Here is a 27,115-nt window from a genome sequence, read left to right as displayed (position 1 = left end):
AATGGAACATACCTTATAGTTTGAAGATTCTGTTGTCATGATATGTAACATCCATATACCATTGTGCAAAATGTACTTATTACATTCTCAATATTTTGACCCTCTCTTTTACTACATTTACAAACATATTTTTGATTTCCTGAAATCTTACTTGATCTTCAACGTATGTTGACAAAAACAGCATTCAAAGAGATTTTAGGATATAAAATAAAATGTTAGACATTTCTTTGTGTTTAAAAACATTTACCTAAGCAGAATATTAATTATATGTATTCAAGTTCTCTAAAATCATGATTGGTTGAAAGAATATTTGTCAATTCTGAAAGCAATGGATGTCTATGACACTGATTGATGAAAATTAAAATCATTTTATTCTGAAGCCATGTAGCTTATAGCTTGTGATAACAAAGAAATAAATCAGATTTTCATGCAAGAATATACTTTATTTTCACTGGTCTTTATGTCTTTTCCAAAGAATTGTCTAGACTATGGGCTCTCAAAGAAGCATATTTAAAAAAAAACTGGTAAATCTGCAACTTAAGACTACTATTTGTCTCATGTTTAGTTTTTAAGTCAAGAATTACATCTTAAATATAAAAAGTATAAGGATACATAAAATTTTCAGAGCTCTTTATGTGTGTCCTTTAATATGTGATTGATTTGTACTTCTAGGACTCTTAAATAAAATATTGTGAGTAGGGAATAGGGATGGATACACACTGAAGGCTGTCTTCATTATGCTGGCTCACTAAGTATTACTTATGGTTAATGTGGTGTTAAAGTAAAGTTGAATTATCACATGCTGTTATTTATAAAATGGTACCCCATTATCTGTTAAAGGAACCATCAACAGAGAACACCAGCAAAGACTGTAATTGTCATACTGTCATGATGGTCACATAATCAGAGTGTTGCTTATGAATTCAGATTAAGATAAATTGAGTGAAATGCTTATATGTAAGTTCAAAATCTTCTAATTTTGAGAAAAAACTATCATTTAATCATTTTACTTCATAATGAATCAATATCAGCAGAGAGAAATTGATTATGTATGTAATCATACTAATCATTCTATGTAGTTCTCACTGTTTTCCAAAGATCAATATTTTAACTTTGGATTTTTAAATGTTGAAATGCAGGAACCTACCTGAGATGAACAGTTCAATCTTAGATGAATACTAGATAGTGTGCGCTTTTTCATGCAGTTAAAATTTGGGGTTTAAATCTCTGAAGTTACTTCCCTAAGGTTTTGGTGTTATGAAACCATTTAATTAATTACATTTCTATTTCAGAATTTTCCCCAAAGAATACATTAACATTTTAGGCATAGCTTGCGCTTAAGTTTTATGATAGTCAGCTAGTTGATCTATGTCAGAATGGGAACTAAAATTTAATTTTTCACTTTAAAACATAATTGATACAAACATAATATATATTATGCAATGTTATCTGTATTCCAATCTGAAATGAATTACATTTAAAATGCTTTCCTATTTAACTATGATCAACAACCTTCCAGTATTTATTTTCTTTAACCATTACTAACTCTTTGATCAGATTAATATTAACTTTCTTTATTAATTTTTTAAAATTAGCTTTATTTTTTTAAAAAAGAAAACAAATATCTTTTTTCATTATTCATACCAATTCAAGTTCCCACTCCCTGCTCTCCTGCCATTCACCTCACCCTCTCTTCACTTCTCAGAGAGGGTGATGCACCTTGCTTTGGGAAAGCTCTAAGACCCTCCCTACTATATCTAGGCTGAGCAAATATATCCAAAGAGAATAGGTTCCCAAAAAGTCAGTAGAAGCAGTAGGGATAAATTCTGGTGGCACTGCCAGTGCCCCCTCAGTCTGCCCCAGTCATGCAACTATCAACCACATTCAGAGGGACTAGTTTGGTCCTATGTTTGCTCCTTCTCACTGCAGCTGGTGTTGGTGAGCTTCCGTTAGCACAGATAGACTGTTTCAGTGGGTGTACCCATCATGGTCTTGACCTCTTCACTCATATTCTCATTCCGCCCACTCTTCAGCTGGACTTTGGGTGCTCAGCCCAGTGCTCTGATACAGTTCTCTGCCTCTGTTTCCATCAATTGCCAGATTAAGGTTCTATGGTGATATCTACAGACTGATGAAGATATTCATCAGTTTGACTACAGGGCAAGCCAGTTTTGGTGCCCTCTCCTCTGTTACTTAGGGTCTTAGCTGTGGTCATCCTTATGGATTCCTGGGACTTTCTTTAGTGTCAGGTTTCTTGCTAGTCCCATAAGGGCTCCATCAATCAAATTATCTCTTTCCTTGCTCTCATCTCTGTCCTTCCTGAATCCCAACTATCACGGTTCCTCAAGTTCTACATGCCCCTCCCTTTCTCCACTCCTCTTCTTCCCCTTTCATCTTCCCTTCTCCCCCCACTCCTATGTTCCCAATTTTGTCAGGCAATCTTGTCTATTTTGACTTTTCAAGTGGACCTATATATATTTTTTCTTAGGGTCCAACTTGTTACTTAGCTTCTGTAGGGTCATTAACTATAGGTTTGTTATTCTTTGCTTTACAGCTAGTATCCACTTATGAATGAGTACATAACATATTCATCTTTTGGGGTCTGGATTACCTCAGCCAGGATGGTGTTTTCAAGTTCCAGGCATTTGCATGGAATTTTCAAGATGTCATTTTTTTTCCTCTGAGTAGTTCTCTAATGTGTAAATGTGCCACATATTCTTTATCCAATCTTTGATTGAGGGACATCTAGGTTGTTTCCAGGTTCTAGCTATCATGCTGCTATGAACAAATGTCTTTGTGTGATGCTTGAGCATCTTTTGGGTATATTCCTAAGAGTAGTATTGCTCATCCTGAGGTAGGTTGATTCCCAATTTTCAGAGAAATCGCCATACTGATTTCCAAAATGGTTGTACAAACTTGCATTTCTATCAGCAATGGGTGAGTATTCTCCTCACTCCACATCCTCTCCAGCATTTGCTGTCATTATTGTTTTTGACCTTAGCCTTTCAGACAGGTGTAAGATGGTATCTCAGAATTTTTGTTTTGCTTTTCCCTGATGGTTAAAGATGTTGTACATTTAAATAAGTATCTTTCTGACATTTGAGATTCTTCTGTTGAGATTTCTCTGTTTAGTTCTGTACCCCATTTTTAATTGAGTTATTTATAATTTTGATGTCTAATTTTGTAAGTCCTTTATGAATTTTGGAGGTCAGTCCTTTGTCTGATGTGGGGTTGGTGAAGATCTTTTTCCATTTAGCAGGCTGCATTTTTGTCTTATCGATTGCGTCCTTTGCTTTACAGAAGCTTCTCAGTTTCAGGAGGTCCCTTTTATTTATTCATTTATTTATTGTTACTCTCAGCACCTATGCTACTGGGGTTATACATAGGAAGTGGTCTCCTGTGCCCATGCATTGAAAGATATTTCCCACTTTCTCTTCTATCAGGTTCAGTGTGGTTTGATTTATATTGAAGTCTTTAATCCATTTGGGCTTGATTTCTGTGCATGAATATAAATACGGATATATTTTCATTCTTCTACATGTTGACATCCAGTTATACCAGCACCATTTATTGAAGATGCTTTCTATTTTGCATTGTATAATTTTAGATTCTTTGTCAAAAATCGGGTGTTCATAGGTGTGTGCATTAGTATTGAAGTCTTCAATTTAATTCCATTGATCAACCGCTCTGTTTTTATGATAATATCCAGATGTTTTCATTAGCTCTGTAATGTAATGTAGTTCTATAATAGAGATTGATGTCAGGGATGGTGATGCCTCCAGAAGTTCCTTTATTGTACAAGATTTTTTGGCTATCTTTGCTTTTTTGTTATTCCATATGAAGCTGATTATTGTTCTTTTAATGTCTGTGAAAAATTGTGGTGGGATTTTGATGGGGATTGCACTGAATCTATAGATTGCTTTTGGTAGGATTGCCATTTTTACTATGTTGATCCTACCTATCCAAGAGTGTGGAAGATCTGTCCATTTTCTAGTATCCTCTTTAATTTAGTTTCTTCAAAGACTTCTTGTTCTTGTCTAATAGGTCTTTCATATCCTTTGTTACTGTTACCCCAAGCTATTTTATGTTATTTGTGGCTATTGTGAAAGGTGATGTTCCTCTGATTTCCCTCTCAGCTTCTTTATCATTTGTATATGGGAGGGCTATGGATTTTTTTCTGTTAATCTTTGTAGGGAGCCGCCAGGATGTGGCCTTGGCCAGATAGTGCCAGCAGTTCTACAGCCTGGAGGTATACATATCCTTTGATGTTGCCGCCTCAGGCCGGTTTGCTTGGAGCCTTGTTTTGCATTTCAAGAGACTTGGTCTCCTGACCTGTCCTGTGGCCTTGAGTCCTAGCAGAATGGCATCAACCAATCAGCATTCGAGCCTCTCACCCTAGAAAAGCGGCTGTCTTTGGATTTTTCGCTCTCTCTCATCCCTTTTCCCCATTCCCCCTTTCAATCAAGGAGCTCTAATAAATTGTGATTGAGAAGGATTCTTGATTTTGTGATCGTCCATTCCTGCTGGTCAGGAAGCGCGTCACAGATCTTGTTTCCTGCCATATTACTCAATATTTATCAATTGTAGTATTTCCCTGGTAGAGTTTTTGGGGTCACTTATATTTGCTATCATATCATCTGCAAATAACAAAAGTTTGACTTCTTTCTTTTCAATTTGAATCTCTTTGATATACTTCAGTTTTCTTATTGCTATAGCCAGAACTTCAAGAACTATGTTTAATAGATATGAAGAGAGTGAACAGCCTTGTCTTGTTCCTGATTTTGGTAGAATTGCTTTGAGTTTCTCTCCATTTAATTTGATGTTGGCTGCCAACTTGTTGCTCTTATTATGTTTAGATGTGTTCCTTGCATTTCTGATCTCTCCAAGATCTTTATTATGAAGCGGTGTTGGATTTTGTTGATTGCTTTTTCAGCATCTAATGAGATAATCATATGTTTTATTCAATTTATTTATATGATAGATTAAATTGATAGAGTTTTGTATGTTGAAACATCCCTGCCTCTCTGGGATAAAGCCGACATGATCCTGGTGGATGATTTTTTTCTTAATGTGTTCTTAGATTTGGTTTGCCAGTATTTTATTGAGTATTTTTGCATCTATGTTCATGAGTGCCATTGGTCTGTAATTATCTTTCTTGGATAAGTCTTTGTGTGATTTTGGTATCAGGGTAACTGTCACCTCATAAAAAGAGGCAATGTTCCTTCTGTTTCTATTTTGTGGAACACTTTGAGGTCTACAGGTATTAGCTCTTCTTGGAAGTTCTCATAGAATTCTGCAATAAAACTATCTGGCTCTAAGCTTTATTTGGTTGGGAGGCTTTTGATGATAGTTTCATTTCCTTGTAGCTTATTGGTCTACTTAAACTGTCACGTTGTATTCATTTAATTTTGGTAGATGGTATTTATCCATAAAATTGTCCATTTCTTTTATGTTTTCCAATTTTGTGGAGTATAGGTTTTTGTAGTGTAACCTAATGATTATCTATATTTCTTCAATGTCTGTTGTTATGTCCACTTTTTATCCCTGATTTTGTTAATTTGGATGTTTTCTGTTGGCCTCTTGATTAGTTTGTATAAGGGTTTGTCTACCTAGTTGATTTTTTCAAAAAACCAGCTTTTTGGCTCAATAGTTCTTTGTATTGTTACTTTGTTTCAATTTTATTGATTTCAGCTTTCATAGTGTCCCATAAGTTTGAGTACATTGTGCCTTCATTTTCATTGAATTCTAGGCAGACTTTAATTTCTTTCTTAATTTCTTCCTTGACCCAGCAAAAACAGTTCACTGTCCAATTTTCATGAGTTTGTAGAATTTCTGAGAGTAGTGCTGTTGTTAAATTCTAACTTTAAACCATGGTGATCTGAAAAGATACACCATTTTTTTTGTATCTGTGGAGGTTTTCTTTGTTACCGAATATTTGGGCAATTTTAGAGAATGTTCCATGAGGTGCTGAGAAAAATGTATTTATTTTTTGTTTTGGGTAGAATGTTCTATAGATGTCTGTTAAGTCCATTTGAGTCGTGACATCTGTTAGTTCTCTTATTTCTCTGTTAAGTTTCTATCTGGTTGACCTATCCATTGGCAATAGTGGAGTGTTGGAGTCTCCTACTATTTGTGTGTGGGGTTTGATGCACGATTTAAGCTTTAGCAATGTTTCTTTTACATATGTGCGTGCTCTTGTATTAGGGGTATAGATGTTCAGGATTGATACTTCATCTTGATGGATTGTTTCTGTTATGAAATATAACAGAAATATAAAGTGTCCTTCTCCATCTCTTCTGATTGATTGTTGTTTGAAATATATTTAGTTAAATATTGGGGTAGCTATACTCACTTGTTTCTTCGGTCCATTTAATTGGAAAATTTTTTCGCAACCCTTTTCTCTGAGGTAATATCTGTCTTTGGGGTTGAGGTGTGCTTTTTGTATACAGCAGAAGGCTGGATCCTGTCTTTGTTTCCATTCTCTTAGTCTACTTATTTTTGTAGGTGGATTGAGTCCATTGATATTAGGAGATAATAATGACCAGTGATTGTAAATTTCTGTTATTTTTTGGTGGTAGTGGTTGTGTGTTTCCTTAAATAAATGAATCTATTTTCTCTATAGTATCTTAAACATCTGAGATTCTCTCTTTTGTCTCTTGTATTCTATTGCTTATATTTGCCTCTGTAACTTCTCTTCCTTTACCCAGATTTTCCATATGCAGAATTCCCTCTGATTGTGTTCTCTTTATTGCCTCCATTTCTTTCCTCAAGTTTTGAACTGTGTGCTTTACCTGTTTGATTATTTTTCATGATTCTCTTGTTTTTTTATTTTTTGAGGAATTTATTAATTTTTTCCAATTTTTTGTTTGTCATTTCCTCCATTTTATTAAGGGAGTTTTTATTTCCTTTTTAAAGGTCTCCATCATCTTCATAAAGTTACATTTAAAATCGTTTTCTTCTGCTTCTTCTTGGCTAGGATGATCAAGTCTTCCTGTTGTATGACCACCGGGTTCTGGTGTTACCATGCTGCTTTTTAGGTTGGTGGATGAATCATTGCATTGGTGCCTATCCATCCCTTCCTTCAGTTGTTGCTGGCAGTGTCTTTGCATCTTGGTCCAATCCTTGCAGTGATTGTTTAAGTCTTTGGGAATCATTCTTGGTCTGCTTTGTGTCTCAGGTAGCCTCTAAGGTCTTAGTGTGCTCTCTTGGTCTGTTCTCCTTCTTCACTTTCTTGGTCCACTCTGTGTAGTTACACCTTGTGCTTTAGAATTCCTCTCTTGGTCCTCTCTGAAGGAAACGTTCCTGCTCCTGGCTAGAGAAGGTGAGACACGTGGGGGAGAGGCCCAGCTTTCTGCCTCACTATGGAGGGCCTGGAGAGTGGGTGTCTTGCTGGGTAGTGATCACTCACCTCTTGGTCCTCTCTGTGTTGTAGCAAGCTGTGTTTCAGAGTTCCACTAAGGTTGCAGGAGGATAGGTGAGTCTGGGGACAGAATGGTGGTTGTAGTTTGCAGGGTCTGTTGGATGAGGGTGTGTTTTGAGGTAGCCTTCCTGCAGGAAACTCTGCTGCTGGTTGACTAGAGAAGCCGAGGCAGTTGGGGGAGGGTCCCAGGGTTTTGCTCTACTATAGAAGGCCTAGAGAGTGGAGTGTCCCACTGGGTGGCTGGTCACTCACCTTTTGGTCCTCTCTGTATTGTAGCAAGCTGTGTTTCAGGGTTCTATGCAGGTTGCAGGAGGACAGATGACTGTTGGGGTGGGTGGGGATTAAAGCTTGCAGGAAATGGTAGATGAGGTGGATATTGGGGTACCCTACCTGCAGAAAGTCTCCTGCTGGCTGGATAGTGAAGCTGAGGCAGAGATCCTCTCTGTATTTTAGCAACCTGTTTCAGAGTTCCACCAAGGTTTCAGGAGGATAGACAAGTTATGGCTGGGATGGGGCTTGTAGCTTGTAGGATCTTGTGGAAAGGGATGTGTTTTGGAACAACTTACCTGCAGGAACCTCTCTGGCAAGGTACTTGGGGTGAGGACCCGGTGTTTTGCCCCTCTATGGAGGGCCTATATTGTTATCGCCTCTTGGTTCTAATACTGACTTACAATGTTACAGTTTGAGATTTAACTCATATGTAATAAAATTCTCACAATATTGAAAGTAAGTATTTATTTATTTTTGCTTTTAAAGTTGTGAAAAACAAAACACCATGATGATGGAAGCCTGTGAGAGTGGATGCAGAGCTGGGGCTCAAGTTAATACTATTTATCTGTTTGAATACGTACTTATAATGTTCTGCCTTTTACAAATTGAAGCATTTCCCAATATCATCATAGAGAACACATTTAACACACTACTTTTGGAGGATATATAAGATTAAGCCATAAACAAATAACAAAAGTTGAGTTGTTCAATAGAGTAAAAGAAATGTGTATGTTTTGGTATCTTTTGTCTTACTAGTTTTCTGCTTGCTAGATTATCTGTTTGAATTTTTTGTTGATCTATTTTATTGACAGAGTGAGATCGTGAGAGAGATAACACATGCTAGATGCATAAGGAGTTGTGGAGGGTCTGTAGCAGGTCAGATGAGGGGAAGGGACGTGATCAAAATGTATTTCATTCTCCATAAAAATATGAAAAATAAAAAAAACATAAAAACAATTTGGCATAATAGACTGTCTCTCTCCTTTATAATGATCTTATAAAATAATCTTAAAATATTTAACCATAAAATAAAACAGAGCCAATCCAACAGTCACAAAAAATTTCTAAATATAGCAAGCACATCAGAATGTTGTTAATCAAATGTTCATCATTTATTTCCTCCTGGTTTATTATTTGTGATTTCAAGTAGATGCCAAGAATAATGAAATGGAGCACAATATCAGAACTTCTCTACTCACAGAGATTATCACAGAGGCACCCGACTATTCAACACTTTATAATCTAAGAACAGAAAAATTTGTGCCATGATTATTGTTTAACATCATGTTTTTAATTCACATGATCATTTTCTTACTCATCATGACAAATGATTGAAACATATAAAACAAAATTAAAGTGATGTACAGATATGTACTTTCAGGAATAAGAGAAAAAAATGAATAAATATAATCCACCACACAAGTAGTCAGAATAGAAATGATTAGATGAAGGAGAAACACGACTATGTGAAATGCAGTAAACTTTTCTGCTGTACTTAAATGCACCTACATGAAAGAAAATAAAGAAATGTTAAGGTGAATTGAAAACTTCTTCTCAGTGTTATTAGTAACCTAGAATCTACTATTTCACAGATGGGAATTTATGTTTCTAATAGTTGATTTTCATTTTTCTAGACAAGACAGTTCAAAGATTTAGTAATGTTAGTAATCTCAAGAATGATGTGTGTGTGTATGTGTGTTTGTGTGTACACATCTAATAACACAAATACAATCCTATGACTAAGGAAAATATGTAACTTTTGCTGAAAAACATTAAATTGATTCAGAATTTTCAAAAAAAAAAACCAAAAAAACCCCACAAATGCAATCTGGTCCATATATATGATAATTAAAATATTTAAGACATATATATGAATGTGTTTTGTAGTGTAATTAGGAAAGACACAAAATAATCTAAACAAAACAATATCATCAAAAATAGTTAAAGATGGTTGGAAGGTGGTGGTGCAAGCCTTTATTCCCAGCCCTTGGCAGGCAAAGGCAGCTGCGTTTTCTTGAGTTCGAGGCCAGCCTAGTCTACCAAGCTAGTTCTAAGACAGTCAGAGCTGTCTTGAAGAAAGCAAAAAACAAGAAGAAAAACAAACCAAAAGTAGTGAAAGATGTCAAAATATGAACAAGGATAAAGAATTTAATCAGAGTAAATTTCTGCATAATGCAGTGTAGTATCATGAGGCTTGCTAGAGAGAAAAGATGTGTGTCAACTTCTATTTCAATATTAGTATATATGCAATCTATATCAGTGCATGGACAATTAAATTATTAAAGGACAATAACTATTGACATTGTAGAGTGCATAGATATTGTTTGGACATTAATTTTTGCAGACTAACATATTAGTTATTCACTTATTTAAACGTCGAAGTATTCTGTCATAACTGGTTGTTGATAACTACTGTTCTATATAGTACAGAACAAAAGATGAATATCTACAAATGTGTGAATGGATATTTAGTAGGCAATTTTCCTTTAAATTAAATCCACTAACAGTCTACTTTTCGTTTCTTTTTGCACGGAGGAAAAGCAACCACACTAAAAATTTTTATTGAGAAAATATTTTTCTTAGACATAGATCATTGAAGATAGATAATGTGGATAGTACATATACAAATGATGCAAAATTTCATAATATTTAATTGCAAAATAAACAAAAGTAGTAAGTGATTGCCTTCTCATAACAAGCATAAATAGATTTAAGATGCTACTCTAAAATCAAAACCACAAAAGTTAAAAACCATTTATACTAAATGGATAGCACTATTCTTTAAAAAACAACCTTTTCAGAGCTGCAATCACTTCCTTGTTCCTGAGGCTGTATATGAGTGGATTGAACATGGGAGTCACAATGGTGTAGAACAGAGATAGCAGTTTGTCAGTTCCAGGAGAATGCATGGATTTTGGTCTCAAGTAGGTAACTGTAGCTGATCCATAGAACAAAACCACCACCAGTAAATGGGAAGAACATGTGGAGAAGGCTTTTGCCCTCCCTTTGGCTGTTGGCAACCTCAGAATGGTGGCAATGATTTTGCTGTAGGATGTAAGCACCAGTATGAAGGGGAGTGTGGCCACCACCACAACAACCACATAGACAGACAGCTCGTGCACTGACGTATCCCCACAGGCTAGCTTGAGAATGGGGGGTATGTCACAGAAGAAGTGTTCTATTTCATTAGAATTGCAGAAGTGCAGAGAGAAAATCTGACATGTCTGTCCTATCTGGATTGGAATGCCACCAAGCCAGGATCCCACTGCCAGCTGAGTGCACTTCGTAGGGTTCATGATCAGAATGTAATGCAGAGGGTTGCAAATGGCCACATAGCGGTCATAGGACATTACAGCCAGCAGCACACATTCAGTAGTTCCAAAAATAAGGAAGAAGCATAACTGAGTGGCACAGGACGTCACTGAAATGCTTCTGTCCTGCATCTCAATGTTGAACAGAATCCTTGGGACAGTAACTGACACGTAACAGATTTCCAGAGAGGAGAAATTTGCCAGGAAAAAATACATGGGTTTCTGTAAAGCAGGGTCCATACTGGTTATTACTATTATGAGGAGATTTCCAGTCAGGATAATTATATAAACAGCAGAGAACACTGCAAATATAAATCCTTGGAGGTTGGGAAGGTCCAAAAATCCTATCAGAACAAATTGCATCACTGTGGAAACATTTTCTATGGCGTTGAGTCCCTCATGTTTCACCTATGGAAAATGTTAAAGCACAAATAGACATCACTTCTGATTTTTAGCCTATTTATCTTGATGTATAGTTTTCTGAGAGCACAAGTCTCTTTTTAATAATTAAACGTTTAGATTCCATTGTTCTAAAAAGTATAATCAAATATATTTTCATAATTAATAATGATTTAGAACTTGTATCTTCATTTTCTGATATATATTTTATTGTTTTTGCATTGATAGGATACATGCTTTAAATTGTATAATTCATTTGTAAATGCAATATCTGAAAGTCCTATGATGTTGCTGTGGTTTCTTCAAGTTATTTTCTAGGCTTGTGTTCTGTAGAATTTCAATACAAAACAAAATAGAATTAATCCATTAAATACCTTTAAATATTATTTCTTTCAAAGTTGTTTTGCTTTCAATGCAAGTTATATAGGATCAGCAGGCATAAATATTGTTTAGACTTTTAAGTTCAGTAGTGTTTATCTGAATTTTTTCAATAATACTTTTCTCACTAATCCTGCTAGCATCATATTTTTGTTTTTTCCATTCAGTATTGTTACAGTGCGTGTATTTGTTTGTGTGTTGTGTGTGTGTGTGTGTGTGTGTATTTGTGCACATTAATGTGCTCGTGTTTATGTTATTATTTTCTGTTTTTATGCCTAAATATTGATTAAAATGTTAATAGTATGCTTTATCTACACATTATGTGTAACAAATAGCTTAATGTTTTGCAAAGTTAACTTATGAAGCTACTGAATAAAATATTAACACATTAAAGTGCTTATTTCACATGAACAATCCTCCAAATCAAGCTACTGTTCATGGTGAAAGTTTTGACCCCTGCCAGTTGCACATTAAGAACATCTTACATATATATCCATGTTCATTATTAGATAATGGTTAAGAGTAAGAATGTGGCCGAATTATTTTCTTCCTCTTCAATCATGTATAAGTAGTACGTAATGTAATTTTTCTTTACTATGTACCATTTTATTTTCATATTATCTTGTGAAAAATAGGAAAATAAAACTAAGTAGCTCACAATAAAGAGAATCCTCATCACCATTTGTCCACAATGTTAGTGTGGTCAATGAAAAGGGACCAAGCTTCAAAACATAAGTATAAGTATAATTTTATAATAATCTAGGAAAAATAAACTGGTTAAAATATGTTCAGCGTCCTGTAATTTTGTTATAATTTTATTAGAAAATGGTGATAGAAATTGAATAAAACCTCAGATATGTTCTCCCCATAGTGGCAGTAGAGAGTGTCCGGAGCCAGGATACAGGGAGACATGGGCAGATGGAAGGAGATGACACTGGATATGAATCTTTCATTGGTTTATAAAAAGTAAAAATCTAAACTTCTATTGCACAACAGAGAGTTAAAAATTTATATTGTGCTGCTGTATAACACATGAGACAAACTCTGATTTTAACCATAGTCATCATAAAGAAAATATGCATATTTGTTTGACAGTTTACCCTGGTTTTATCATGGTAATATATAAATGTATGATATCAGAATTTCCTTCCTTAGAACTCATATGATTAACTAATCAGATAAAATAAAAAAGAAGAATGAAGAAAGTGATAAATAGATCACTTCATAGGAGATATGGTAACTGAGTTGGTAGAGCATGTATAATTTTAGTAAGTGGTGATGTTACAAGGGAAAGGTTTCAAGTTCAGACTGTGCTTTCTCTATGTGCCTGTTCACCACTATAACCATTCTTCACTCAGAGATGCAATCCAATTTAAGGAAAAAACTAATAGAGAAAAGCAACATGGAAAACAAAAGAAACATTTTAACATAAGCATGATAGGTTGTAAATCAATTTGATAATATCCATTACGTGATTGACTTAATGGTTACATAAAATTGTGCTTTTTGGAGATCTTATTTCTATATTTAAAATACATAAAATATTTGATTATTTCTTAAGCAGATTATTTCCTAAATAAATATTGAGAGGTAAGTGAAGATATTGGTGAAAATGTGATATTTATTATACAAGCTTAATTTACATTAGAGTACCTTCCATTTCTTTCACGTATCCATTATATCCAGAAATGTACAGAGTCTGACTCACAGTGTTTCAAATATAAAGCATTAAATTTTTGTCTAATTCTCTGTAATTAAATATTTTTTGGTGTTTGTATACTGCACATATAACCTTGTATTTATTCCATTTCATTTTACACTTACCTATCTTATTCTACACACAATATGATACATACCATTATTGTTTGCCTTCAATATGAGAAAGGCAAAGATAGTTTTTAGCTCATGAAGTTTATTTAAAACAGTTTCTCACTGCCTTTTCAAATGTCTCAGTATAAACTAACTATATTATTTAAGTAATAAAATTTGCTACCCTGGGGAGCAACTCTTTTCCCATGCAACCTTCTAACTGAGATATTAATTCTCCTTGTCATTTAAAGAGAAGTGTACAACCAAAATAATATCCAGGGAGGTTATTTTTACGAATGTTGTGCATGCTGATGTGTTTTGATCAGATCCACTCTGCGCTCCTTCTTCTCCAGTCTCCCCATCCCAACAACCACTTTTTGTTCTCAAAACCCAAACCCCCTTATTTCCCTGAGTCAAGTTGGTATTTCTGTATGTCTATGAGATACCTGCCTGAGTACATCACTGGAACATAAATGCATGCCTCATTCCCCAGCAGCCTTTAATTGGCACCAATGTCTCAGATAGGGTTCCGGCTTCATGAAGCTTTTCCTGTTCCACCGTGAAAGTTCAGTTGTCTTGACTTTTTCCAAATCTTGTGCACCCAGTCCCATTTGCCAGGAGTTCATGTATGTTACAGTTCTGTTACGTTCAAAAGAGACTGATTTGAATCTGATGTCAACTTTTTAGTTTACAATTTTCTGCAAAATCTTCAGAGGAGTAGGTGTGATATAGGTATCTTACTTAACTGAGTATTCCACATTCCCTTATTTTATGCATGTCGCCATTTTTGGAAGTCTTTATTAATTAGCATCTATTACAAAAAAGAGCTCCTGTGATGCTGGTAGAGGAATGAACTAATCTATTTCATTTTTCAGCTTCTACTATTTAGTTATCAAGTAATGGGATCTTTGATCACATCAGCATATTGTATCTTTTAAAATAATTAATACAATTTTTTATTTTTGCATAGAGATTATCATCATTTTGTAAAAGTAATTTCCAAAAATGTATTGTTTGCTATTGGGAAAAGACACCACATCTCCTGCATATTTGAATACTATGTGCAGTTCTTTAAAATAATGTATAAATACCTTTCATAGAAATTTATATATGTAGAAAAAATGTCTTTAAAATAAAAAAGTTTAAAAAAACAATAACATTTTGAAACCTAGTAGAATTTAGGATTTTTGTGGATTTAATATAATGTTAAGAGACTGCCTGTCCTTTAGCATGGACAGAAGAGTAGTGAAAATGATGATCTGGCTATATTTCACAAGCTCCAGCTTTAAGCTAAGATTTTACTGATGGGCAGGCATTAAAGCTCTTTTCTGGTTAGGAGCTCCTTCATGGGCTATAACCAAGCAAAGTTCAATGTTTCTGAAACACAATTACCTTACAAACACACAAACCACACACACACACACACACACACACACACACACAACATACATATACACTCATTGACACACAGACAGGGAAACACAAACAGCACATATACAGACAAAGAGACACAGACACACACACACAATACACTGAAATAACTTAAACATTTTTAAAGTTTCAAAACATAAAGACTTATACTTAGTAATACTGAAGTATTGTAGTTATTATCTTTCACTCAGACAACACAGCATCAGCCTTTAGACAAATAGTGATTTCATGTTTTCTAGATGGTTTTTATTTCTTGTTTCTAATCATTTAACATAGATACATTAGTATTTACTCACAGTGACCCAGAGAGTAAATTTAGTTTAGCAGTAACACTAATTTTGTTTGCTATTTTTTTCATTTTTTTGTTTATTTATTAAAAATTTCCACCTTCTCCCCTCCTCCCAATTCCCTCCCCCTCTCCCACTCCCTCTCCCCCACCCTCTTCAGGCCTAAGAGCAGTCAGGGTTTCCTGCCCCATGGGAAGTTCAAGGTCCTCCCCCCTCCCTTCAGGTCTAGGAAGGTGAGTATCCAAACAGACTAGGCTCCCACAAGGCCAGTCCATGCAGTAAAATCAAAACTCAGTGCCATTGTCCTTGGCTTCTCAGTCAGCCCTCATTGTCAGCCACATTCAGAGTGTTCAGTTTGATCACATGCTCCATCAGTCCCAGTCCAGCTGGCCTTGGTGAGCTCCCATTAGATCAGTCCCATTGTCTCAGTGGGTGGACGCACCCCTCGTGGTCCTTACTTACTTGCTCATGTTCTCCCTCCTGCTGCTCCTCAATTGGACCTTGGGAGTTCAGTCCAGTGCTCCAATGTGGGTCTCAGTCTCTATCTCCATCCATCGCTGGATGAAGGTTCTATGGTGATATGAAAGATATTCATCAGTGTGGCTATGGGACAAGGCCAGTTCAGGCACCCTCTCCTTTGCGGCTCACAGAACTAGTTGGAGAAATCCCCTTGGACACCTGGGAACCCCTCTAGAGCCAAGACTCTAGCCAGCCCTAAAATGGCTCCCTTGGTTAGGATAGCTTCTTCCCTGCTCCCATATCCATCCTTCCTCCATCTCGATTATCCCATTCCCCCAAGCTCTCCCCAATCCTCCCCTTCTCCCTTCTCTCTCCCCATCTCCCCTTCCCCCCAATACATCCCCACACCCCTGCTCCCAACTTTTACTTCCAATATCCAGGAGGATAATTATATGCTTTTCTTTGGGTTCACCTTCTTATTTGGTTTCTCTAGGATCACAAACTACAGGCTCAATGTCCTTTGTTTATGGCTAGAATCTGCTTAAGAGTGAATATATACCATATTCCTCTTTTTGGGTTTGGGTTATCTCACTCAGTAAAGTGTTTTCTATGTCCATCCATTTGCATGCAAAGTTCAAGATATCATTGTTTTTTTACTGCTGAGTAGAACTCTAATGTATATATGTTCCATACCTTCTTTATCCATTCTTCTATTGAGGGGCACCTAGGTTGTTTCCAGTTTCTGGCTATTACAAATAGTACTGCTATGAACATAGTTGAACAAATGCTTTTGTGGTATGATATGGCATCTCTTGGGTATATTCCCAAGAGTGGAATTTCTGCGTCTTGAGGGAGGTTGACTCCCAGTTTCCTGAGAAAGTGCCACACTGATTTCCACAGTGGCTGCACAAGTTTGCATTCCCACCAACAATGGATGAGAGTTCCCCTCACTCCACATCCTCTCCAGCATAGGCTATCATTGGTGTTTTTGACTTTAGCTAATCTGACCGGTGTAAAATGGTATCTCATAGTTGTTTTGATTTGCATTTCCCTGATCGCTAAGGAGGTTGAGCATGACCTTAAGTGTCTTTTGGCCATTCGAAGTTCTTCTGTTGAGAATTCTCTGTTCAGATCAGCACCCCATTTTTTAATTGGTTTAATTAGAGATTTAGTGTCTAATTTCTTGAGTTCTTTGTATATTTTGGAGATCAGGCCTTTATCTGATGAGGGGTTGGTGAATATCTTCTCCCAGTCAGAAGGTAGCCTTTTTGTCTTATTGATGGTGTCCTTTGCTTTACAGAAGCTTCTCAGTTTCAGTAGGTCCCATTTATTCATTGTTTCTCTTATTGTCTGTGCTACTGGGGTTCTACCTAGGAAGTGGTCTCTTGTGCCTATGTCTTGTAGACTACTTCCCACTTTCTCTTCTATCAGGTTCAAAGTGGTCAGATTAATGTTGAGGTCTTTAATCCATTTGGACTTGATTTTTGTGCATGGTGATAGATATGGATCTACTTTCATTCTTCTACAGGTTGACATCCAGTTATGCCAGCACCATTTGTTAAAGATGCTTTCCTTCTTCCATTGCATACCTTTAGCCCCCTTGTCGAAAATCAAGTGTTCATAGGTTTGTGGGTTAATATCCGGGTCTTCTATTCGATTCCATAGGTCGACTTCTCTGTTCTTAAGCCAGTACCAAGTTGTTTTCAATACTGTAGCTGTGTAATAGAGTTTGAAGTCAGGGATGGTTATACCTCCAGAAGTTCCTATATTATATAAGATTGTTTTGGCTATCCTGGGTTTTTTGTTTTTCCATATAAAATTAATTATTATTCTCTCAAGGTCTGTGAAGAATTTTGATGGGATTTTGATGGGGATTGCATTGAATCTATAGATTGCTCTTGGTAGAATTTCCATTTTTACTATGTTGATCATCCCAATCCAAGAGCAAGGGAGTTCTTTCCATTTTCTGGTATCCTCCTCAATTTCTTTCTTCAAAGACTTAAAGTTCTTGTCAAATAGGTCTTTCACTTCCTTGGTCAGAGTTATCCCAATATATTTTATGCTATTTGTGGCTATCGTGAAAGGTGAAGTTTCTCTGGTTTCCCTCCCTGCTTCTTTATCCTTTGTGTATAGGAGGGCAACTGATTTTTTGGAGTTCATCTTGTATCCTGCCACATTAATAAAGGTGTTTATCAGCTGTAGGAGTTCTTTGGTAGAGTTTTTGGGGTCGCTCATGTATACTATCATATCGTCTGCAAATAACGAGAGTTTAACTTCTTCCTTTCCAATTCGAATCCCCTTGATCCCCTTATGTTGTCGTATTGCTATTGCTAGAACTTCTAGCACTATATTGAAGCGGTTTGGGTAGAGTGGACTGCCTTGTCTTGTTCCTGATTTCAATGGAATGGTTTTGAGTTTCTCTCCATTCAGTTTGATGTTAGCTGTCGGCTTGCTGTAAAAAGCTTTTATTATATTTATGTATGATCCTTGTATCCCCAATCTCTTCAACACCTTTATCATAAAGGGATGTTGGATTTTGTCAAATGCTTTTTCAACATCTAATGGGATGATCATATGGTTTTTTTCTTTCAGTTTATTTATATGATGGATTACATTGATAGATTTGCGTATGTTGAACCAGCCCTGCATCTCTGGGATGAAGCCTACTTGATCATAATGGATAATTTTTCTAATGTGTTCTTGGAATCGGTTTGCCGGGATTTTGTTGAACATTTTTGCGTTCATGTTCATGAGTGAGATTGGCCAGTAATTCTCTTTCTTGGTTGTATCTTTATGTGGTTTTGGTATCAGGGTAACTATAGCTTCGTAAAAAGAGTTTGGCAATGACTCTTCTGTTTCTATATTGTGAAATACCTTAAGGAGTATAGGTATCAGCTCTTCTTGGAAGGTCTGGTAGAATTCTTCATTGAAACCATCTGGCCCTGGGCTTTTTTTGGTCGGGAGGTTTTTGATAACCGCTTCTAATTCTTTGTGACTAACAGGTCTATTGTTCACCTGGTCTTGATTTAACTTTGGTAAATGGTATTTATCTAAAAACCAATCCATTTCTTGTACATTTTCCAACTTTGTGGCATATAAACTTTCGTAGTAAGATCTAATGATTCTCTGAATTTCCTCTGTGACTGTGGTTATGTCCCTCTTTTCATTTCTGATCTTATTAATTTGCATGTTCTCTCTCTGCCGTTTGATTAGTTTGGCTAGGGGTTTGTCAATCTTGTTGATTTTCTCCAAGAACCAACTTTTTGTTTCGTTGATTTTTTGGATTGTTTTCTGTGTGTCTATTTTGTTGATTTCAGCCCTCAGTTTGATTATTTCCAGTCTTCTACTACTCCTGGGAGAGTCTGCTTCTTTTTTTTTCCAGAGCTTTCAGGTGTGCTGTTAAGTCTCCAATATGTGCTTTCTCCATTTTCTTTAATTGGGCACTTAGTGCTATGAACTTTCCTCTTAGAACTGCTTTCATTGTGTCCCATAGGTTTGAGTATGTTGTGTCTTTATTTTCATTAAATTCAAGGAAGACTTTAATTTCTTTCTTTATTTCTTCCTTGACCCAGGGATGATTCAGTAGTTGACTGTTCAACTTCCACGCATTTGTAGGCTTTCTGGAATTCGAATTGTTATTGAATTCTAACTTTTTTCCGTGGTGATCCGACAAGACACAGGTGGTTACTAATATTTTTTTGTATCTGTGGAAGTTTGCTTTGTTACCGAGTATGTGGTCAATTTTTGAGAAGGTTCCATGAGCTGCAGAGAAGAAGGTATATTCTTTCCTATTTGGGTGGAATACTCTATAGATATCTGTTAAGTCCATTTGATTCATTACCTCTAGTAATTCTCTTATTTCTCTGTTGAGTTTCTGTTTGATTGACCTGTCCATTGGTGAGAGAGGTGTGTTGAAGTCTCCTACTATTAGTGTGTGTGGTGTGATGATTGCCTTGAATTCTAAAAGTTTTTCTTTTACATAAGTGTGTGCTTTTATATTAGGGGCATAGATATTCAGGATTGGGACTTCCTCCTGATGAATTGTTCCTGTTATGAGTATGAAATGTCCATCTCCATCTCTTCTGATTGATTTTAGTTTGAAGTCAATTTTGTTAGATATTAGTATGGCCACACCCGCTTGTTTCTTAGGTCCGTTTGCTTGGAAAACCTTTTCCCAGCCCTTTACTCTGAGTAGATGTCTATCTTTGTGGTTGAGGTGTGTTTCTTGTAAACAGCAGAATGTTGGATCCTGTTTTCGTATCCAATCTCTTATTCTGTTCCTTTTTATAGGTGAGTTGAGTCCATTAATATTAAGTGATATTAATGACCAGTGGTTGTTGATTCCGGCCATTATTTTTTTTTGTGTGTGTATAGTAGAGTATGTGTGTTTCTCTTCTTTGAGTTGTGGTTGTGAAGGGTAGTTAGATGTCTGGGTTATTGTACGCAGTGATGGCAATGTTGGATTGCGATTTTCCTTCTATTACTTTCTGTAAGGCTGGGTTTGAGGCTACGAATTGTTTAAATTTATTTTTATCCTGGAATATTTTTTGTTTGATTATGTCCAGTCTTCTACTTTTCCTGGGTGAGTCTGCTTCTTTTTTTTCTAGAGCTTTCAGGTGTGCTGTTAAGTCTCCAATGTATGCTTTCTCCGTTTTCTTTAATTGGGCACTTAGTGCTATGAACTTTCCTCTTAGCAGTGCTTTCATAGTGTCCCATAGGGTCGAGTATGTTGTGTCTTTATTTTCATTAAATTCAAGGAAGGCTTTAATTTCTTTCTTTATTTCTTACTTGACCCATGGGTGGTTCAGTAGTTGACTGTTCAGTTTCCATTACTGTTTGCTAATTTTTGAACTTATGTGGACTCCTCATCATATGCAAAACTCAGGGATTTTACATACATACATGCATACATGCATACACACATGTGTGTGTGTATGCATGTATGTATGTATTTATGTTTTTTGAAACAGTTTCTCTGAATAGCTTTTGTGCCTGTACTGAAACTAGATCTTTTCGACTAGATTTGCCTTAAACTTAAAGAGATCCGCCTGCTTCTGCCTCGCAAGTTCTAAGATTAAAGGCCTGCACCACCATCACCTGACTGTTTTTTTTTAAAATAGTAAACAGTGCCGGGTGTGGTACCACATGTGTTTAATCCCAGGCCTGGGAGGCAGAGGCAGAGTGATATTTATGAGTTCTAGGCCAGCCTGGTTCTAGGACAGAGTTAATTCCAGGACAACAGAAACCATTTTCAAGAAAAAACAAATAGAGAATAAACCATGTCATAATAAACCAAAAAGTGATATTTTGTATGAATAATTAAACATACTATATCTTTAAATGATTTATGAATTAAGTGAGAAATTCATTCAATTGGTGACAAATATAAAATGCCTTAATATAATTTTTTAAATTTTTCTATCATTGATAAAGAGGTATCAAAGATTTAGCATTATTGAAGTAGCTATGTGATCTTCAGCCTGACTCTTCCTTCTCTATGACTTGTGGTCAAGTCAGACCTTTTTATTCCTCACATTATAACATAAAGTTTTGAAAGAGTAGTGGATGATAATAGATGTGCCAATTATGCACTTTATGGGTAAAAATTGCAAAAAGCATACACACTATCTTTACACTATTCCTTTTGTAAATTTAGTCACCAAAACCACAACAATCAGGGTTTTTTGACAGAGCAAGTTTTTGGTCACCACTTCAGAGGACCAGACAATTTCTGCTTTTAGTATCCCTCAGTTCATCAAATCTAAAGTTTCAGAAAGTTATTGAATGACATTCTTAATCAATGATCAGATCAATTTAACCAGAATAGTGTTTTCTCATTTTGTAATGAATATAAATTACCGAATGCATATGCTAAATCTTTATGTAGACATAACCACGTGGAAAATAGTTCAAAAACACAATAAGAGAGGATGTTTAATCTAGTCAAATGAGTGTTTTATGGAAGTAAAATACTAAGTTTAGATACAGAAACAAATATGTTAAAGAGGCATTTTATAGATATTTATTGAATGTTATCAATATACAAAATTCATATATTTTTCCAGTTTTGTGTCTATCATTTGTAACTTATTTTTCACTATTTACAGCCATTAATTAGGGCTATATGGACATGAATGGTTAATGATGCTAATCATATTTTATTAGGTATTTCTGAGACTTGTAGTAGAGTTTAAATTCAAATATTTTACATATTTATTTATCATGGAGTCTCATCTGTAACTAGGAATTTGGAAAAATATTATTATGTGAACATACGTTTTGTTATATAATTAATTTTGAAACATTTCCCAGTGTTTAAAGAAATGCTATCTTAGGAATCAACTCTGTAACTTTTGTTAATAACCAGCTAAACCATTTATTTTTATGCATTATATTTTAGATGACACACTTTGCAATTTTTAGCTATTTTTCCTGATTCTAGAGCTTAAGCTTTAATACTTAAATATATTGTCACTTTACTGTGCAATTACACATGTGTGTGGCCTCTGATTTATTCATTCTATTTTGTATTACCATCTCTTAAACATTATTCCTTTAATATGAAACAGAAATGCAAAAATAAATAGCACATTAAAATATTTAAATGAGTTCATTTTTATTTTTTCAGTTTAACAGCCCTTTTCACCAATTGCATACATATATGACATGTTCTGTGTTTACTTTAATTCTATTATTCACGCTTACCCCTGAAACACTTGATGACACTTTACTCCATCTAAAGCATCATCCTTCTGTTCTTATTCCATCCTTTTAACATTAAATTTAACTTGGCTGTTTGTCTGCACATGCACTGATGGTCTGAAGGTCATTGACTGAGCAGGGACAATTTAGTAAGAATGTCACCACTTCAGAAAAAGACACAACCTTCTTCAAAACGAGTTGCAAATTTGCAAATCTGGGATGAGATAAATGAAAATGGACGGTTATGTTGCTGAATGTTCAATTTTCCCATGCAAAGCTGTTCAAAGGCTACATAATTTTAGCAACTCCCTAATCAGGGGTAAAAGAATGAAAGCACATATTGGCAGATACCATATAACTGTTTGGACTTAAGCAGATCCTGAAATAACTCAAGTTCTTGCATTCACACGTAAATTCAGGGAATCCATTATTGTAAACATGGAGAGGTAAAGGTGTAGGTCTGTGAATTGCAGTTTAAAAAAGTAAGAACATCAGCAGCAAGAATAACAACAGCAGGACTTCATAGTAAAGTAATCTAGGATTATGATAATAAAGGAGAAAATATACTCAAAAATATTGTGTATGTTTACAGTGTTGTGTTATCTATAAAGTGATCTCATACTAATTAGTGGAAAGGATGTGGGTCTCAGCTTTTCCTTTGGTATTGCGATGGAATTATTCAATAGTGGAGCAGAATCGCTTAAATAAATAAACTCAAATAGCAACTGTAGTTTTTTCCAGATCTTTTCTGAGTGTCAGGAAGACTTTCTGATAATTCAGTCATCACTTACACACTTACTCAATAAGCATTCATTACTCTATTTCTACTGCCCTATATGCTTCAGAACCATAGAAGACCCAGAAAATATAGACATGAATATGTTAAAAAATCTATTAACTTTAGGGTATGGAAGTAAAAATTTGAATTCTACCTGCATACTTAAAACAAAAAATATGAAATATTAAATTTTGCTTTTAAAAATAAATAATTTTTCCAAGATGGTTCACTGAGGATGAAAAAACTTGCCTAATGAACATATAAATACACTAAAGTGAGCTAGAAAATATGTTTAAAAATGCATTATAAAATGGAAGTGTTTTCCTTCTCAATATGAGGATGAAACATTACAAAATGTGTGAGTTACCAGTAATTCAAGGAAATACAACAATCTGATGCTAACACACGGCCCTACTTTTGCAGCTTTAGCTTTCTCAGGGCCGCAATCACCTCCTTGTTCCTAAGGCTGTATATGAGTGGATTGAACATGGGAGTCACAATGGTGTAGAACAGAGACAGCAGTTTGTCAGTTCCTGGAGAATGCATGGACTTTGGTCTCAAGTAAGTAATGGCACCAGATCCATAAAACAGAACCACCACCAGCAAATGGGAAGAACATGTGGAGAAGGCTTTTGCCCGCCCTTTGCCTGTAGGTAACCTTAGAATGGTGGCAATGATTTTACTGTAGGATGTAAGCACCAACATAAAGGGGAGCGCAGCCACCACCATCACAATCAAATATACAGACAGTTCGTGCACTGAAGTGTCTCCACATGCCAGCTTGAGAATGGGGGGTATGTCACAGAAGAAGTGGACTATTTGGTTAGAACTTCAGAAATGCATAGAGAATATCCAACAGGTTTGGCCAATCTGTATTGGGATGCCGCTGAGCCAGGAGCCTGCGGCCAGCTGAGTGCATTTTCTCGAGTTCATGACCAGAGGATACTGCAGAGGGTTGCAGATGGCCACATAGCGGTCATAGGACATCACAGCCAGGAGAAAGCATTCATCTGTTCCCAACATAAGAAAGAAGCACATCTGCACGGCACAAGTCAGCACAGAAATGTTTCTATCCTGGGTCCAAATGTTGAAGAGAATCCTTGGGACAGTCACTGATACGTAACAGACTTCCAGAGTGGAAAAATTTGCCAGGAAAAAATACATGGGTTTTTGCAATGTAGGGTCAAGTCTAGTTATTAATATTATGAGGCAATTACCAATGAGTATAATCATGTAAATGATGGAGAATACTGCAGACAGAATCCCTTGGAGGTTGGGAAGTGAAGCGAATCCCAGCAGGACAAATTGGGTTACTGTGGAAATGTTGCTTTCTGCTTCAAACTTCATCTGTGGAAATGATTTAGTTCGTCTGAATCATTTGCCTTTAGATTGGTTTCCATTTCTACAATCCAAGAATACCTTTCATTTTCATTACTCCATTCTCTATAAGAATTTGTCACTGTAAATAAATGCCTATGCAAAGCATCGTATTTCGTCCTTCTCAAGAAATTATATTAATTTTATTGTAAGAAATTTTTAAAATTTGGAATATTCACTTAAACTGACTATAATTGGTAATTTGAAATATGTTCAATTTGGCTACTAGAGTTTATACTCATTACTCAAATATGTTTTCTGTGACCCTCAGCTTATATTTACTTGATTTTCAAATCACCAGTTTCAGTATAAGATAATTTAATGATTAAATATCTACAGAACTAGGTTGCTTAATTCTTAAAAACTGATAGTAAGAAACATAATACTTCAAATATTCTTTAAGCATTAGTAACAAACAATAGAATACAACAAAATATTATTTAAACTTCAATGTAAAATCTGCAAAACCATCACTCAAATTATGCTCACATTTTATGTTGAGTAGTGATAATGACTGAGGTGATGTATGTGTAGAAAATCTCAGTAATAACTACGGAGAAGGTGTACATTCCAAAGGCACGTTTACTTACTTTATTGTAAGATTGTCTCCTGCTACTTTCATATGTGATGGTCTTAAACCTCTCAGCTACTCATGAATTCCTTTTCTTTAGTTCATTCTTTGATATGTTATTGTATGTGGATGTTCTTGGTAGGATTACATATATTTTTATTTCCTTATATCCAGACCTGCATTGTAAGCATTCAAAAAATATGTCCGCATTTAATGTGTGGGGGAAACTTATTATTTGACAAAAGTGGTTTAGTATCTTATTGGGAAATTGCTAAGTCTAAGCACCTGCTTCAATCATGCTATCCCTCAAGGTGTAAGATGTGGATTCAGCTAGAATTCAAAACCTCCCCTACTCAATGAATTTTTTGAAAGTTGTATTTGTCAATGTTAAGTGGATAGGAGTGGGGGTCTGAGAGAATGATTTTATTTCCTTTATCGCTTGCAGAAACAGTATTCCTAAAGTCATTTTGGTAGGAACAATATTGTTATATATTATTTTATAAATGATATGGAGGATAAATGGAATAACTCACTGCAAGAGAGAGCAAAATAAGCAGTCATTGCTAAGTGTGATTAGTGTAGGCAGTGACTTAGATGCACGCATCAAACACACAACTTAAATAGGTATTTACTGTGTTATTGCATTTACTATATTCTGGACAAAATAATTACTTAAAATATCCATAGTCTTCCACTGACCTAAATTCTATTTATTAAAGTTTGATACTAACATTGTAGCAAACAGTGTAAATTGTCTCAGAGAAGAGAAGATTTTATAAGTTATAAAAACCTTGGAGAATGAGTACTTGAGGGATACAAGATAAGGTTCATTAGCAGAACTAAATTCTACTTAAAATTAAAAGTTGCTTTTTGCTATTCTACAGCTGTGAATATAGTCAATTATATTTTACTGTTGTTAAACAACCCTAAGGAAATATTTGAATATGTTAAACATAATAATTATACATGCTTCAGGAGAGAACATTATCCCAATTTTAATGTTATGGAGTAACATACATCAAACCTCTGCATGGTACCCAAAACTTTCACAATTGCAATGTATCAGCCAAAAATAAATGAAAATAAATGAGATTTGGAGAAATGAATGTCATTATACACACAGTATTACAACTGAGTTACTCAGATAATCATTTGATTGTGGATAGTAGCACAACTATGGTATGATTTCAAGTGTGATTTACTCAAAAAATGCCCATGTATCTATAGTATCCTACAATATCTTAATGTAATTTCATTCATGTAGTCATTCCAATTTATTTTAAATTGAGTATAATGCAGGAAAAGCACCAAACAAAAGGAAAAAGCCCTTTGTCAGTAGGTGCATGGAATTTGAACTCAAGTAAAATTTTGTAATCGGTCTTGTTATTATGTAAATATTGTTTTGACAAATACTGTCTTAAGAATAGATAAATATAAAAATTTATGTATATGATTAACTCAGGACTCTATTAATACATGTTAGTATTTATGTGATTATGATGAAAACCACAAAAATGATATTGATCCTAATTTTAGTATCTGTGCTCCTGATATTATAAAGTTATTTGCCTTATGGCTTCATTTGATCTCTTAATAATTATAACCAGAAGACTATGGACATTCATGAATCAGGGTTGTGGAATTTTAAAAGAAAATCAATCTATATTTTAAAATATTCTATTACTATAGATCATTTACTGATAATAAACAAACATCCATTTGTAAGCATAAACTGCAATATACAAAAGTAATTAATGTTAAAATTTTAAAACAAAATATATAAACTACTTACCTTTATTGGATTCTATAAAATGAAAGAAAGAGTAAAAATAAATTAAATCAAATAAATTATTTTTTTTCAGAGTCTATCTACATTCTCCAACATATTCAGTGTCAGAATAAAGAGAGTTCTTTAAGTACTAC

General features: G+C 35.1%; 1 protein-coding gene and 1 pseudogene across 1 annotated transcript; both read right to left on the bottom strand.

Annotated features, from left to right (window-relative positions):
• Positions 1-10,464: 10,464 nt before the first annotated feature.
• Positions 10,465-12,745, bottom strand: LOC125409355 (olfactory receptor 10AG1-like). The gene is made up of 2 exons (XM_048448330.3): positions 12,721-12,745; positions 10,465-11,393 (listed from the first exon to the last, which is right to left on the bottom strand). Exon 2 carries the CDS (start codon positions 11,362-11,364, stop codon positions 10,465-10,467), a length of 900 nt encoding a protein of 299 aa, XP_048304287.2. The 5' UTR covers positions 11,365-11,393; positions 12,721-12,745.
• Positions 12,746-23,655: 10,910 nt separating this feature from the next.
• On the bottom strand, positions 23,656-24,603 carry LOC125409296 (olfactory receptor 10AG1-like; annotated as a pseudogene).
• Between the last annotated feature and the right edge of the window lie 2,512 nt (positions 24,604-27,115).

Source organism: Myodes glareolus, chromosome 6, assembly GCF_982192425.1.
Source record: "Myodes glareolus chromosome 6, mMyoGla1.1, whole genome shotgun sequence".
Classification (NCBI taxonomy): domain Eukaryota; kingdom Metazoa; phylum Chordata; class Mammalia; order Rodentia; family Cricetidae; genus Myodes; species Myodes glareolus.
The sequence above is the reverse complement of the archived record's forward strand: the minus strand, read 5'-3'. Positions and strand labels throughout refer to the sequence as shown.

Coding starts and splice junctions, on each gene's coding strand:
- LOC125409355 (XM_048448330.3), bottom strand. CDS start 11,364: ATGCAATTTGTTCTGATAGGATTTTTGGACCTTCCCAACCTCCAAGGA.